Source organism: Kryptolebias marmoratus, linkage group LG14, assembly GCF_001649575.2.
Source record: "Kryptolebias marmoratus isolate JLee-2015 linkage group LG14, ASM164957v2, whole genome shotgun sequence".
Classification (NCBI taxonomy): domain Eukaryota; kingdom Metazoa; phylum Chordata; class Actinopteri; order Cyprinodontiformes; family Rivulidae; genus Kryptolebias; species Kryptolebias marmoratus.
This window is the reverse complement of record NC_051443.1, coordinates 12,781,315-12,797,314: the sequence shown is the minus strand read 5'-3', so window position 1 is coordinate 12,797,314 and position 16,000 is coordinate 12,781,315. Positions and strand designations below refer to the sequence as shown.

The 16,000-nt window shown below is 38.4% G+C and overlaps 1 protein-coding gene across 1 annotated transcript in view; it reads left to right on the top strand.

Annotated features, from left to right (window-relative positions):
- itga1 (integrin, alpha 1) overlaps positions 1 to 15,512 on the top strand; it is a 47,466-nt gene extending 31,954 nt beyond the window's left edge. Inside the window, exons 11-30 of the mRNA XM_017407931.3 lie at positions 769 to 916; positions 2,061 to 2,203; positions 2,295 to 2,438; positions 2,531 to 2,779; positions 2,903 to 3,033; positions 3,986 to 4,155; positions 4,267 to 4,415; positions 6,434 to 6,544; positions 9,706 to 9,782; positions 10,300 to 10,429; positions 10,514 to 10,591; positions 10,717 to 10,793; positions 10,942 to 11,025; positions 11,336 to 11,438; positions 11,526 to 11,642; positions 11,732 to 11,830; positions 11,905 to 12,009; positions 12,158 to 12,253; positions 12,360 to 12,473; positions 13,850 to 15,512. Coding sequence (XP_017263420.1) covers positions 769 to 916; positions 2,061 to 2,203; positions 2,295 to 2,438; positions 2,531 to 2,779; positions 2,903 to 3,033; positions 3,986 to 4,155; positions 4,267 to 4,415; positions 6,434 to 6,544; positions 9,706 to 9,782; positions 10,300 to 10,429; positions 10,514 to 10,591; positions 10,717 to 10,793; positions 10,942 to 11,025; positions 11,336 to 11,438; positions 11,526 to 11,642; positions 11,732 to 11,830; positions 11,905 to 12,009; positions 12,158 to 12,253; positions 12,360 to 12,473; positions 13,850 to 13,909 — 2,385 coding nt within the window. The 3' untranslated portion in view covers positions 13,910 to 15,512. The remainder of the gene's footprint in view (positions 1 to 768; positions 917 to 2,060; positions 2,204 to 2,294; positions 2,439 to 2,530; positions 2,780 to 2,902; positions 3,034 to 3,985; positions 4,156 to 4,266; positions 4,416 to 6,433; positions 6,545 to 9,705; positions 9,783 to 10,299; positions 10,430 to 10,513; positions 10,592 to 10,716; positions 10,794 to 10,941; positions 11,026 to 11,335; positions 11,439 to 11,525; positions 11,643 to 11,731; positions 11,831 to 11,904; positions 12,010 to 12,157; positions 12,254 to 12,359; positions 12,474 to 13,849) is intronic.
- Positions 15,513 to 16,000: the final 488 nt, after the last annotated feature.

Here is a 16,000-nt window from a genome sequence, read left to right as displayed (position 1 = left end):
ACCCCACACTTTAACGGCCACAGTGTAAAAAAAAAACAACTTCATGACGTTCACTGTGTCCTAAATATTTGACCCCTGCACCATCCAAGTATATGAAACCGGCCAACAGTTTCTGTGCTCTGACATTTTTAGTTTTGATTGAAAATATTTTCATTTTTTATTCTTTTAAGAATCTTAGTGATTTACTGTGGAATCATGTTTTTCCATCAGTGATTATGAGTTTAATATTGGATTAGTTTTATAAAGTTAATTCTCTTCAAGAATATGTCTACATTTGCATGTTTTCTTCTTAACAGTGGTTTAAAAGACAAACTTGTTTAAGTCATAAAGATACAAACAAAAGTTATCTATCATTTTCCTTGATTAATCACACCAATGATCAGCAGAATTATTAATTCTCTTACCATCAGTGGCTCAGCAGCAATAATAACTTTGCTCTTCTTGGGTTACAGTGCAGAGTAATTTTTCTTATTGTGCTGCCTGTGTTGTATTTTTGCACTATCCCTTCTCTCCATCATATCTTTGAATAAAGCTGTTTTACACAGAGTAACTGATAATTTCTTTAAATGACTTACTATATAAAGTTTATTTGGTTTCTGTCAGCTTCTGCTCTTCATATTTTAGCTTTTACTCAAGTAATTTCAAGTCAACTTTTTTTCCAAACACGTCTTACCTGTGCAACTTATAAAAGCTAAACTATTTAGACAACCCTTGTGCTTTATTTAAAACATCTTATTGCTTTGACATCTTGTGTGTGTTTACTCGTAGGAGGGTTTGTTACTGGGCGCAGTTGGAGCGTATGACTGGAATGGAACGGTGGTGGTGCAAACTGCTGAAGAAATGATCGTCCCTGAAAAAAATCAGTTTCACGATCCAAGGTCTGAGGTCGGGTATGAGCGACTAGCTGGGTACCTTGGTGAGTTCAACCTAATATCAAATACTTTGTTTTCTAACTCAGCTTCGTTGTACAGTGCACACTTAAAAATAACTGCAAATATGAAGATATTGTGAATTATAAATTTACAATAAAGATGGTGTTAACCGACTTTGTGTTAAGTTTAGATCAGCGGTTCTCAAACGTTTAAGCATTTAACCCAGAAAAAGTCACTCCGACTCTTGACCCCAACTATTCCTGGATAAAATACACAAACACTGCTAATAAGATGTTTAACAATGAGCCCTTTTACCAGTATATACATTTGTATCTATTTATGATCACTAGTTTTACCTCTTTGTAGCAGTTTAGGCTAAATATCCCTTTAAATCTTAAAATTATAATAATAATTTAATCTCAGGAACCCTTACTTTGTGTTTCACAACCCATAGTGAATTTCCAACTCCAACTTTGGGAACCACTTGCTCAGGGTGAATATAGCAATATATATATGTCAATATAGCAAAAAACAACTTTGAACTAACTAAATCCACTCTTTAAATTAAGGTAATATGCAATATTATAATATAATTATAATTATTTTTTGTTTTTATAATATAAAAACAAAAAATAAGACATATCTTTTTAGGGCTGAAGTGAAATTCTGCAGCTGCAGTTTAAGCTGCGAGGAGGAGAAAGATATGTAATTTGTCAGCCTGACACCAGACGCTTCCTTCTCCTTATGTGTCCCATAAATAATGTCCCGTATGCAGGCTCTTCTCTCTGCCCCGCTGCCTTTTATGGCTTGTAAAGCAGCCACAGCATCTTAATATCAAATTATTTAATCAACATGTCATTAGATGGAGCAGTGGTAGGTTCAGGCTTGCGTACTGTAAACTCAGCTGTTGGCACACGCTCGAACCCAAAGGCCCGACTGCAGCCGTCAGAGCTCCCGTGTCCGTTTCTTAGAAGTTCCTGCCAGTTTGCTCTGGGGTTTTACACTTAACAAAAGCAGACGTAAACAGAAACTCAAAAAAAAAAGGATTTAAAAATACCACATACAGAGCTGGAGTGCACTGTTTCTGTGGTGATATTGAAAATATGAAATTAATTTTAACTTATTCACGCTGATGTCTGTTTGTGTTAAAATGTGATCGTGACACTGTGGCCAAATTTTTTCCTGCAGGATATGATGTTCAGTCTGCATCTACTCCTAAAGGAGTTCTGTACATCGCCGGGGCACCGCGGTACAACCACACTGGCCGTGTTGTTATCTACCGTATGAAAGAGGGCAGCATTAATGTTTCACAAATACTGAAGGGAGAACAGGTGAATGTCTGTCATCTTTCACAACATGTGTGTATATGTGGAAGGGTAACCATGTAAAAGTAACCAAATGAACTTTTCTCAATGGCTGCAGATTGGTTCCTACTTTGGCAGTGTCCTGCAGACAATTGACATCGATGGAGATTCCTACACAGACCTCCTTCTGGTCGGAGCTCCAATGTACATGGGCACAGACAGAGAAGAGCAGGGGCATGTCTACGTCTACAAACTCCATCAGGTATTCAGCCTTGCACTCCAGAGGCACTGTGCATGACAGAATCAGTGAGTATTGTCTCTCATGATCTTATTTCTTGTTTTTGTTACTTGAAGGACCAGTTTAAGCACGCGTTTACCCTAAAGCCCATCAAGCAGACGTGTTGTGCTGCCCAATCAGCTGGCTGCACCCATAAAAATGAACCATGCGGAGCCCGGTTTGGTACCGCCATAGCAGCTGTGTCTGATCTCAACCTTGATGGACTCAACGACGTGGTGATCGGTGCACCGTTTGAGAATGACCACAGGGGGGCTGTGTACATCTATCATGGAGAAAAAAAGACACTGAAAAGGAAGTTTGTACAGGTAAGAAGCCTTAGTACCATAATATATTTCATCGTTCAGTTAGATGAAAGTAATCCTAACTTCCCTCCAAGCATAATATGATCTCTGGAACTTTCTCTGCTTTGTTGTCTGGTGTCTCCACAGCACATCCCTGCAGGTGGCGATGGTGAAAAAATGAAGTTCTTTGGTCAGTCAATCCATGGAGTGATGGATCTAAATGGAGATGGCATCACTGACGTTACCATAGGAGGCCTAGGAGGGGCTTCACTGTTCTGGTGAGTGGGCTGAGCTTCACTTACGGTACAAACATTCACTCCTTATATATCGCATTCCACTCCAGCAGCAGCGCTCGTTTCCTGGAGACATCAGCTTGCACGCCTGCCTTGCATTACCCTATACTGGTTTAGACAGCTGTGCATGTCCCACTGGACTTCTAGGCTGAAGACGAACAGCTTCCTAATGATCTCTGTGTTAAAACCTCCGCCTACATACAGTATTTCACTGCTGGACTCCAGAATGCTGAATCAACCCACAATCTTCTGAAACATCAGCCCACATAATGATTTAGCTTCCCAGGCAGGTCTTCTCCCACAGCCTCTACTGGCAGGAGCTCAACAAAGCTATGTGAAAACTCCATTTCCCAAGAGGCTTAGGACCTTACATATTATTTGGCAGCAGGCATTTGTTCTAATTAGGTTTTGGCCGTGTTTTAAAAAGCTGAAGAGAAGAGTGGGATGGAGAGCTATGAAACCAGGTTTTATGCTCAACAGAAATATGCTTGTTCTTTATACAAACGTAAAAAAATGAGCATGTAATGAATTGCATCTTGACACTTTATGCACAATTTAGTATTATAGTTAAATGCAGCTATTCTCAATTTTGGCTGGGATCCAAAGCAGCAAGGAAATTAAAGGTTTAGTATTTCTTGAAGGTATGCATATTGCCCATCACAATGCTTACTAAAGTTTTAAACAAAGACCTCGTGTGATCTATCAACTCTCGGAGCATGTGCTAGGGATGACTCTTAACTACTACCACACCAAATTTTAGTTTAATATCTGTAAAATTGACTAAATTAAAGCAATTTTTGACAATTAGCTGTGGCTAAAATGACTTATTTTAAGAGTTTCATCACAATCCATCAAGTACTTTGTGAGATATTGACAAAAAACAAACAAATGTGGAGTGTTTCATGTATAAATTTGTATCTTGCCTTTATTTCAACAGGTCCAGAGATGTTGCAGAGCTGCATGCTAACATGACTTTTAATCCTGTTAAAATAAACCTGCAGCAGTCTCAGTACCAGTGTGACGGAGGCACATCTGTGTGTGTGAACACCACAATTTGTTATCGCTATCTTGTAAAATCTCAAAAGCCGGATTTAAACTCTGCTGCAGGTGAGCAAGACGGCTTTATTTCTTACCTATGTCAATGTTCCTGCCAACAATTTGTTTCTCCCCTGTTGCCGCTTTTTTACAGTATGGTTCTCTGTTTGTTGTCATTTTCAGAAATCCGCTATACAGTTACTCTGGATGCCCTGCGTGCAAAGGCCAGGGCTTCATTTGTTGGGCTGGAGAAAAGTGATCGCAAGATTGCCAAGACATTCAGCATCAAAGACAAAGAGGAGAAATGCCTGAAAGAAAAATTCAAGATGTCGGCAAGTATTTTTGCGACGTTATGATTTCATACCTGAACATCCATGGGTTCTTTAGAAGCCAAAATCTGACAATGCCTTCTATTTCCCTGCTGCTTTTCATGCTCGTTTTATTCTGGGTGTATGTGAGATACAAATGATGTCTGAAGGCCATTTTTAGCAGAGGAGACAGGACAAAGCTGTGAGAGGTTTTTCTGCAGAGCATAAAAAGAAAAACCTTGGTTTTAACATGAAACAGACCCATCCTGATCAAAGCATGCAGAGTTCAGCCTCATGCTCCTCAGAGAGATAAATTATCTGAACTGGAGACACGCGGAGGGATGGAGGAAGAACGCAAATGAGCAGTAAAAGTGAATTAGGTGTTTCATGTTAGCAACAAAGTGACATTCCAGGTTAACAATTGAGACCTTTCAGTGTTACCACTAAACCATCGACTGTAAACTTTAAAATAACAGGTTTTCTCTTAGCAGGCATTCGCTGCGACAAAGGCTTTTTATTGATCAGCTGTTCTTAAGCAGCAGAAAGAGGAACTAATCAGTGCAAACAGCTGCTGTTGTTGTGCACGTTGACCGTGAATACTTGCTCTGTACTGCTGTGCAAGACTGTGCAGAAACGTGTCACATAGTCCGAGGCTCTCAAGGGTCCGACAACTTGTCACAGACGCAAAACACTGGCTTTATTCTTTAATCAAACTTGTTTTGTTGTTCAGATGCTCGCAGGACGTGAAAAGCGTCAGGTTAGTTAATGCATGTCTTTTAGAGACGTGCACACACTTACAAGCAAAACATGCAGAACATGCACAGAAAGAGCCCAGTTTGCAAGCAGCTTCAAGCCGAGAGCTCAACCTTCTCTTTCCTTTATTTAACACTTTAACTGCTGAGTTACTGTGCCTGCAGCACCCCCTCTTCTCTGAATCCAAGGTGGACCACACCCAAACTTGAAAATGAGTCAGTTCAGTGACAAATGATTAATTAATGATTAATCCTCACTCTTATCACTGATTAGACTTTTCCACAATAACAGATATATAGTTTCTAAGTTATAGCACTGATGACAGCTCAAGAACAACACATAAACATTTGTTTCTCTTTTGCAAACAGCAAATAACTTGTTTTTTAGTTTTCAATTAATTGTATTGGATTCATTTTACCAGTCCCTTCATGTAGTTCTACAGTTTTTTTTGTCAATAATCAGCTACATTTTTGGAAAAAACTTTGGATTTAGTGAAGTAAAGTTAAATATGGCCGCTGAGTTTATTTCTTTTTCAGCAGGTACCCGCCCACCGCTGTGTTTGCTGTTTGCCTCCCTCTAAGTTAAAAAGTAAAAACATCATCTCAACATCTGCGAACTGGACCCATGCGTAAATTAGGGTGGACGTTCATGGTTCCCAGAGGATGAATCCTGATTGTCTGACCTTCGCTCTATCATCAGGATGATGTTTGTGTTTAGAGTAAAAGGTTGGGTGGTTCACCTGCAAAGTTTTGGCTTTACACTAAGTTGAAACACCATACTAACAGAGGACAGGGTCAGTGTTTGTTCTCAAAACACCCATTAAATCTTTGTGTCATGGATCCCACAAGATGTTGGGAAAAGTCCTCAGAGATTCTCACCCACGGTGACAGAATCGGAGTCCATTGGACTCCTTCATGGTGAACATAAAGGGCAGCAGCAATACACAAGCTGGGGAGGGGGATGTTCAAAAACTGAGTTATTGCTGTAAGGGGGTTAAAGGTTGCAAGTACACATTCTCCACACTGTTACACCACCAGCAGCCTGGACTGTAGAGAGAAGTCAGGTTGAAAGTCATAAATCCCTGCTGCTCACTGCAAATTTAGACCTCTGCCTTGAATCGACAGGAGATGTCAGTCACAAAGAAACTTTTGACATTCAGAAAGCTTTCAGTCAATTTTGATTCAAGTTGGGAATAAATAATCCAGACACCTGAGACACATGTTTCTGCAGTTTACTTATATTCTCTCTCCCAACCCTCATCCTTTCTCATCCTCCTTCTTCTGCCTCAGCCCCGGCCCGACTTCAGAGATCCTCTCCTGGTGTCTTTGGAGTTTGGACTAGTTAAAGAGGACGAAGGTCCCGTCCTGGATGAGACTCTTCCCAAATCCATCAATAAGACCGTAAGACCACTCTCTGTTATCAAACACGTTTCACTAAATCAGCAGCCAGATTACTGTAAGAAGAAGATTTGATTATTTATTGTAACACCTTCCTCACAAGATGATGTGATTTACTGAGGTACTAATGAAGTTTCTGTTTCATGCTTTGGTCAAGATAAACCCATCACAACTGGAACAATAGTGTTATCAGGGTATTGCTGGAGTCTCCGACAGTCAATTAAAACAGTCAGTGAAGGTCATCAGAAACAGAAGATGTCTTGGAGACACATAAGACAGCATTGCCAACACTTGACAGAGCTTGGTACGGGTCACATTGTGCGTTTACATGAAACCAGGTGGTTAAATCAGTGGTTTCTTTTTGACAGAGTGAACAAAACCCAGCCTGATAGAAAACAATAACACACACAATAAATCCAGCTGATACCAACATTCAGTAAATCACTGGAAAAATACTGTACTGACAGTTTGAATCTCAAATACTTGTATTTTGTTGGCAGCTCAGCCAAGAATTGTTAGTTAAATTCCTACTTTGATGTAAAATCTCATCAACTGGCCCGGGTTGTTAAACTAATGCATTGTTGAAGTGACATAACAGTGAACCTTCAGGTTATTACACCAGTTTTAAACAGTTACTACTTTCTTTTAATGCAGTCATTCCCATGGTTAGGATGAAGACCCCCCTGTTAAATAAAATTTAATTTAAAAATGATTGCTAATGGCATATTGTAGCAATAAATATTATAACAACTAAAAACAGTAGTCATAAATTAATGAAATAGCTTAATTATTGTTGACTCTTTGGGTTCTGATTATATCCTCATTTAAGTAGGATGTTTGTGTACTTCACTAGAGTCTGCAAAAGTTTTAAACCATTTCTAATCTCCTTATACTTTGTTTCCAAGAAGGTAAGCTGGTCTTTATGTCAGTCTTTCAGAGTTCTTCTGGGTGTCCCCTTTGTTTCATTTTATAGGTCGGAGAATGGCAAGTTCTGGCACCACTGCTGTAATGTCCTGATGGTGCATACAGTGGCCTCAAAAATTAGAACTTCCAAACACAGATTACCACAAAGTGCCGAGGTTAATCTTATTTACTTTGAGGTTTTGAATTGGTACATGCTTTCAAACACACACGAGATATTTTCATGTAACTTTGAAAGTGCAGATTTGAGGCTATGAACTTTATCTTAAACGTCTTCTGTTTGTCATATCTGTTTGATGTGACACAAGAGGTGATTTTCTGGCTCCTGACGTGCTGCTGATGCACTACATTAGTATTTGCAGCAGCTGACTGTCATCCTTCAGTGTTTCTCCAAGTCTGCATTAGTGCTGTAACAGCCAGGACAAGCTTCCCACACTCCCACGTTTGCTGTAACTAGAAGGTTTTCAGATAATTGTAGCAGTGAGTGATGTTTCCAGATAAACGAGAGAACCATCACAGGGTTTGTCGGCTTCATTAGAATGCCATTAAAATCTGTGTTTATGTAAAAACGCATTAACAACAACACCACCGCTGCACATACGTTGAGTGTATTTAAAAGCCCTGACACACAGCAGCAACATACACTGCTCCACTTACTCAAGCAAGCGGGAACATTCAAGACTTTTCCTGTTATTGTTGCTGAAACGAAGAAACCGAAAGCTCACAGAAAAAGGGAAGTCATAAACGGAAGGGGGTTTTTTTCTTTTATCTTGCTGCAAATGATAGTCTGGTATCTCGAGGAGGCAACACTTTTGAGCTTAATTGTGGGATGCCATAAAGAAGACAAACAACCCTGACAATCAGAGTAAAAATCTATTTACAACCTCTTCAAGATGATTTAAACAACAGTAAAAATGCTTTCTTTTTTTTTTAAATGCAGAAACTTTAATTTGAATGACAACTTGTGATCATTTCTTCACATTAGTAGGCACACTTATAACTAAAAATACCCCAAACTGCTAAAACTAAGACAATAAATTCAATGACACAGTTAAAAATCATCAAACTACATTGTACAAATTAGCGGAGTGTGCAAATCCTGTCATAAACTGTTACAAAAAAATCTAAATATCTTGTCTTCCATGAATGCATTAAAGCAATGAATGAGCTCTTTGGAAGTGGGGTTCTGGGGAAAGATTGTGAAAAAATAATATCTGTTGTAGATAGCTCTTGGAATGACCTCAGATTTGAGAAATGGAAGTTTAATTCCAAACGGATTGACGAGCTAACCTCTAGTTTGAGCGGGTTGAAGAGTGATGATGCCTTAAAACAACTCTAATCTTCACAATTCTATAGTGATTTATGTCAAAACTACGACATCATTGTTAATATTTCATTACAAGGGTCTGTGCATAGCACTTTATAGTTATTATAGGGGCGAATATATACAGCAGCGGCTAGCTGTAGCACCTTTGGTGCAGCCAGGGCCACTTTCTGCAGGAATAACAAAACATTTCTCTAATTAGTTTGTGAAAAAATCTGTTTTGGTTGTAGCCCCATTAAGTGTTAGAATAGTTCAGCAACTGTGTATTTATACAAATACTAATTCATGTGGTACTCTACAAAACAGAAAAAAAAAGTTTTGAAGAGACTTTTTGTCACTGCATGTGTAGAATAAAATATGTTGCCACATATGGAGTATTTTTAAAACTGTGTTTTATATGTTGCATCAGCTAAGTTATAGAGGATTCATTATGCAGCTCATTTTCTATCCTGTTATCTGTTTTAAGTTGTATGTTGGCTTTCAGGTGAGTTATGATGACATGAACACACATTTTACAGGCCGATAATAAAGTACTTTAAATGAACTAAGTGGCAAACAGCTATTATCAGTGTAAAGATGTACTGGTGGGATGATGTTGTCACCAGAGTGTGCTGCCTCTCCCTCTGTTTTTGTTGTAAATGAATATGCTGTGTACTCACGTAAATGTTTGTAGATGCAGCTAAACTTCCAAGTTTCCATCCGCCAAATTGGCCTTTAGGGAGCCTTCTACATCTTAAGCTGCTTTTTTATTTTTCGAAGATACTTAAAACTTTTTGCCTCTCAGCATCTGAAGAGAAAAATAAAATTCGAAATTGCAGCTTTTATTATGAACCGCTGACTTTGCCCACGTGTCTGACAACATTAAAATGTTTGAAGGGTTGGTAAATTTATTAGTTTCTTGGACTTTTCTGTCATGTAGATTCCCCTGATGGACTGTGGAGGTGACGGAAAGTGCATTAGTGACCTCTCGCTCACAGCGAAGCCAAGTGTAACAAGGTAAAGGGAATTAGCTTTAAGATGTACTTGTTTGTGTTTTTAAATAAACTCTAAAGCGACACTAGCACACGAATAAAGTGTAGGCACTGAAAGAGGTGCTTGCTGCTGTAATTCTCTTCAAACGCAACTAGGCAACTGTTTTCTAATAAAATTTTAGCTTAAATGGGCTGAAGATAAAAAGCTCTAACAGCACATTTCAAAGTTATTGTCATCTTTTTATTAAGTTCTTTCATTCTTTTGAGCAAACCGGGGTCGTTGACATTTATTAACCTAATTCAGACATCAATTCATTTTAAACGTGGGATCTTTCCAACCAATAAAGGAGCATGTAGATCAAGATTTTCGTTCCCAAGCAGTGTTGTTTGTAGCGTTTATGCTGATTCTGTTGATTTTAAAACCATTTGCGGCACAAAAAGGTTGTTTCAGCAGTTCTCAAAGCTCTGCAGAGCATGACTGCGCCCTTGTGGGGAGCCATGCACATCACAGCCAAGCTGACAGCTTTGACTTTCTTCTGCAGCATCCTGATCAAAGCGAACGCACGGGACAAGATCGACGTGAACATCAAAGTCAGCAACAGCCGAGACAGCGCCTACAACACCAAAGTGAACATCAGCTTCACGCCGAACATCAATTATGTTAAAGTGGAGGTGGGATTTCTGCTTCCCTTCCTTCTGAAACATCACAGCAGATTTAAGTGCCGCGTGTGATGACGCTTTGTTTTGCATCATCAGCCAGAGAAAGACTGCTCGCTGAATAATACAAAGGTGGAGTGCGCTGTGGGATATCCCTTCCTGGGAAAAAACACAGAGGTCAGTTTCAGCTGTTCTTTACAGGATCTGAACAATAAATTCACTGTCTGCCGCATCCTTCCTGCTTTAACTGCTGCTAAAGTTAGTGCTGGCTTTAAAGCTTTCACGTGCTCCGATTTGAACAGGAGAATTTCAAGGTGAGGTTTGAGACAAACCCTAACCACATACGGGGGGAAATCCAAATCAACTTGACGGCTACAAGGTGAGTTAGTGTGGCATATTTGTCTGCACACGATCAAGTCTGAACTAGATGATTGTGTCAAAATCGAGGTTTCTGTTTGGGTGTGATACTGTTTAAAAACATTTTACTCTTTTACATTGTACGGTTTTTGTCATTTTTTCTCCCACAGTGACAGTGACGAGATGTCAGCATCTGACAACAGTGAAAAAATCTCCATCCCAGTGATGTATGAACCTGGAGTCATATTCAAAGTGTGAGTAGCTGCAGAAACAACCACTTATCATTACCATTTATCAAAATTATCCACTTATTCATTAATTGGGACAGTTCAGAACGACAGTAACTGCTACATCTTTTTTCTCATTGTCACTTTTTGCTACGATTTGTTGTCAAATGTCCTGAGAAAAAAAATCTGAGTGCCCCTTTAGACAATAACACTATCATCAGACAAGTATACATTAGCTCTGCGGGTCACCAAAAGTTCCTTGAGATTACAGTTTAAGGAAAATAGATGGATGGCTAAACACCGGATGAATGACTTCTGAAAATTATGGCTCTCCCAGGAGTCCTATGGATACACACATTGTAGTTAAAGATGGTGACCAGTATGCTCTGAAGCACAACGACACCACGATAACTTGGGAGGAGGTCCACGTCAACTATACGGTAACATCGGCGCGCAACTGTTCATATGGATAAATAGTTCAGTTTCATGCAGCTGTGGGGTTAAAAGGCTGTTTCTCGTGCCCTCAGGTGGAGAGGTCAGGCGATGTGATGACTCCGCCTCTTAACCTCACGGTGTCGTTTCCTCATCTGTCTCCTCTGAAGAACAAGATACTCGACTTGACACATTTCAGAGCCAGCCCAGGGGTATGCACACACACACACACACGTACGGGTTCACACTTCAGACACGCAAGTTCATCTAAGCAAAATGTCTGCTTCTCACTGCTCTGCAGGTAAGATGTAATGGAGAAGACTGGATGAAGTGGGATAAAAGCAACCCGTCCGTTAAAGCGCTCAAACCTAAAAAGGAAACCCTCAGCGTCTTCTTGCTGGTGAGTGATAAGCTTTATGTTCCAGACTGGTGGGTTACTCTCGTTTATGTCTCACTGAAGGGTTTTTTCTGCAGCAATGTGGGCAGACAGACTGTGCGTCCTTTACCTGCTCCATCCCCGAAACCAAAATGAGTCAGGTCAACATTACATTCAGAGTGTGGAAACCCACTTTTATAGAGGTGAGCTGAAAGGACACACAGAGGGCTTTTTTGGCCTCATTTGGTTCAAGATAAACTACAAATCAGCACTGTATATGATAAACTAACAGGTGTCCCTACTGATGGATTTACATGAGACGGAAAATCTAATAAAAGCTTTATCTTGCAGGGTGAGTTTTCCAGTTTGCACCTGACGGTGAACGGCACGTTGTGGCTTACCAACGAACAACTGTACGTGCTGAGCAGCAACGACAAGCACAGAAGTGTAAGTTAAAGTTGTTCTTGTATGCCTTTTATCGTCTAAATATTGCATCCCGGCACCAGCGGAGACGTAAGTGAACACAAGGATCATGCACGTTTTTGCTCGCCAGGTGAAAATCCCAGTTTCCAAAGAAACAGTGGAAGGAATCCCCTTTTGGATCATCATCGTCAGCATCCTGTTAGGACTGCTGATCCTCGCGCTCGTCATCTTTATTCTCTGGAAGGTAAAAACGTAGTTCTCATCTTTCTAATCTTAAGACATCTTGAAGTTTGTGGCATTTTTTTTTTCAGTGCAGAGCAAACAGGGTCCTGAAGATTACAGTCTTTAGATTTTATGACAACTTCTTTGTTATTGTCATATTTAAAAATATTGATATTCATCTTTTTTTTTCTTGGTACCATCCAAAAATGATTGTTACATTTAAATGTAATTTGTTTAGTTCAGTATAAAAAACTATTGTCCCAAAAACGTTGGATAATCACAACTGGTTTATCTGGACAATAAATAGTGTTTATAATATAGTTATTATCTTCTTTTTCGGAGAATTCTTCAGTGCATACTTTCCTATGAATTTAGATAGATCAGATCAAAAGTTCAGCACAAGGTAATTTTTTTATAATTAAAAAATGACCTAACTTTCACATTGTCAGACAATCTGGATCCTATTTTCGGACAATAACAATAATAATACCTATATTTTCCCAGGTATGCCTATGGCATTAGTAGGACACAAGGTTACACTCTCAAACAGAGATTACTTCACAATTAACTGTTTTCATGAGACACTTTGGTCACTTTTGGCCTGTAAAAAACAAAATGAAAACAGTTAAATAAGTTATAAGCGTACAGATAGTATTTTGTGATGTCCCTTTATGCTGTCCGTAAATGCCACACAGCATGAAAATGTTTAAAAAAATAAGTAAATTGGATGGGTAGATCTATTTTTGTGTGTTTCATTAAGTACTGACAGTGTGTTCTTCAGAGGTGTAAGACAGTTTTAATATTAATAATTTTGCCGCTTGTTGTAGATGTTTTTCAGACAAACAGTTGAAGAATAATTTGTGGTGATTAAATACGAAGCACTTTTACTGATTTCCAAACAGAAAATATAATTTTCGCTTCCAAAAGCTACAAAGTAAACTAACTTCAAAGATCAACGAGATGAGAGTGGCATCACTTTTATTATCTATAAAAGCTCTAAGTAACAAAAGATTTGTTTCCAAATGTTAATCTATTCTTTTAATACAGCAACTAAATACTGTGTTATAATTGAACTGAACTGGCCTGTTTGAAACAAATTGAAGTGAATGATTGGATTTGAATTGGACTCGATCCCCTTTTCTGTAAAGTGGACCGAGATTGCTTTAGTTGAAAATCGGTGCTTTATAAATAAACTAACCAGGAATGAGCTGAAGTGAAATAAATCAAACTGGAATAAACAAAATTGAAGCGAATCAGAACAAAATGAACTGAATGAAATCAAACTGAGTCAAATCAAAGTAAACGGAAATGAGTTGAACTAATCTGAGGAATTGAATTCAGTTAAACTGAACTGAAAACGGCAAATAAACAGAAAATAAACCTTTTCTGCTCCTCTAGTTGGGCTTCTTCAAGCGGAAAACTCGAGACGACTATTCAAAGGAAGACATGGCCGACTAAGACGCGCCAAACGCCATCAACGCCACAGACACCTCAGCGCTTTGACACACTGTCTACAAGGAACAAGAAAGTATCCTCACTGTTTTTATACCTTGGCAAGTCACAAATGATTGGAAATACTTTCTCCTTTCTTATTCTTTTGAAGTTTCTTTTGGTGCCAGCTTATTATTATTTGGGAGAACCAAAGACACTCACTGTATGCCTTATTTAAGGTATTATTTTTATTTTAAATTTTTTTTTACAAGCCAACCATAGAGAAAGTAGCATATTTGGATTGCAGAACATCTTCAGCCAGAGCTGCATTACATTGACTCAAGCCTTAGTGGATAAAATACTCAGGTTTTTCACTTCGACGATCCAAAGTTGCCTAAACCACCTTACATTTCTAATGTATAAAAGCAGAATATGTGAATTTAACTTTCATTGGAGCAGTCTGTCTTATAGCCTCGTGTTAGCTTGTCACATTTTTTTTTGACACACTGTATCTTGGAGCATTTAATAGCGTTTCTATTTTGTTGCGTATTTCCGACAATACAACATGGCACTTTTTTTGTGTTATAAATGAGTAGATAGTGCCATCTTGGTTACCTTTACTATTCCAATCATGTCCATTTGTTTGATTGTACTGTAAATAGAAGTGCTGATAGGTGTAAAGCTTTAAAATGTACAGAGTTGTGTTTGCATTTAATTTAATGTTTTTGTGCTCATGTTTTTGCTCAGGTCCTACAAGCAAATGTTATATTTGACACACATATATATATATAAAAAATCTGGGTTTAGCCACAGTTTCACAGCTTATGCAAATGTACATATTATATTTTTATTAAAAATGAAATTGTAACTGTTCTGTATTAAAACAAACACAAAGATAAAGATTTATATCAATTATTTGGATTTTGTTTGATTCCAATGTGTTTTTCAAACCTGTGGCATGATGTGTTTGGAAAGATGTTGATTAAGATGACGTTGTATTTTGATTTCATGCTTTTATTTGCTAAATGTAGGGGGGGGGGAGGTCCTCCATTTTAGGAATACATTTTTACCCATTATTTGATTTTTCCATCTAGTAGAGAACTGCTGTTAGCTACGATTCGTACCCAAAGCTTCTGCTCCCTATAGGCTTGGTGTCACCCTTTAACAGGTACACGCAGTACTTCATCTGTTCAGATTCTCTAACTTGTTTTTATTTCCACTGGTTGCAAAAATTCTGGAAGAAATGTTTTCCCTCGTTTTCTTTTCTTCTTATTGATTTTAAAAAAAAACTGTATAAGGCAAGAAGAGGAAACGTCTTTTGATTAGATTCTTTCTCTGCTGCGCTCTCCCTTCGTAGTGAAAGCACATGTAATAAATTGGATGTACAGAACGCGTGTAAGCGTTAGTTGTTGTTTTTTATTTTTCGGATCGTATGGCCACGTCAGGCTTATGCACGAGGGTGGAGTGAAAGGCACAAAAGTGATCGTTGTGAGCTCCGGGCCAGCGTTCTACACTGCTGTGAAGTTTCATTGTAATGCACTGGTTTTTCAACCTGTTTGTGTCCTCATCAGCACAGACATGAACTGAACCTTATGTACAAAAATAAAGAGATTTTACAAAAAAAAAAAAATGGTGGTGTTTTATTTTTTTTTATTTTGTTCATTTGAAATAAAACAGTTTTCATTGGGGAAAGCCAAAATATATCACACACATGCATTGCTTTTTGTTTGTTATCGGATGGACATTAAAACTCAGCTCACACCTTGACTTGGACCATGAATGAACGGGAAAAGGCCATCATCAAACTCTTCATGACAACTAAAAACTAGAGTCATTTTATTCAAGGTGGTTGAGAAACATGAACCGTCAATACATTTTCCACTCTTTTGTCATTTAGAAGACTCAAAACAGTGTTGAACCTTTAAAATTTGATATATATTTGAATGCTTTATGAACTATAGTGTTTAATATTATAAAATTATTCTATCTAGTGGTAGTGGTAATGATTCAGTGGATTCCTACCAATTACAAAAACTGCCTTGTGACCTGTATTCAGAATGCAGTTATGTATATATTTGTATATTTCTTGCAGTAAATCTAAAAATATCCATTTTAATA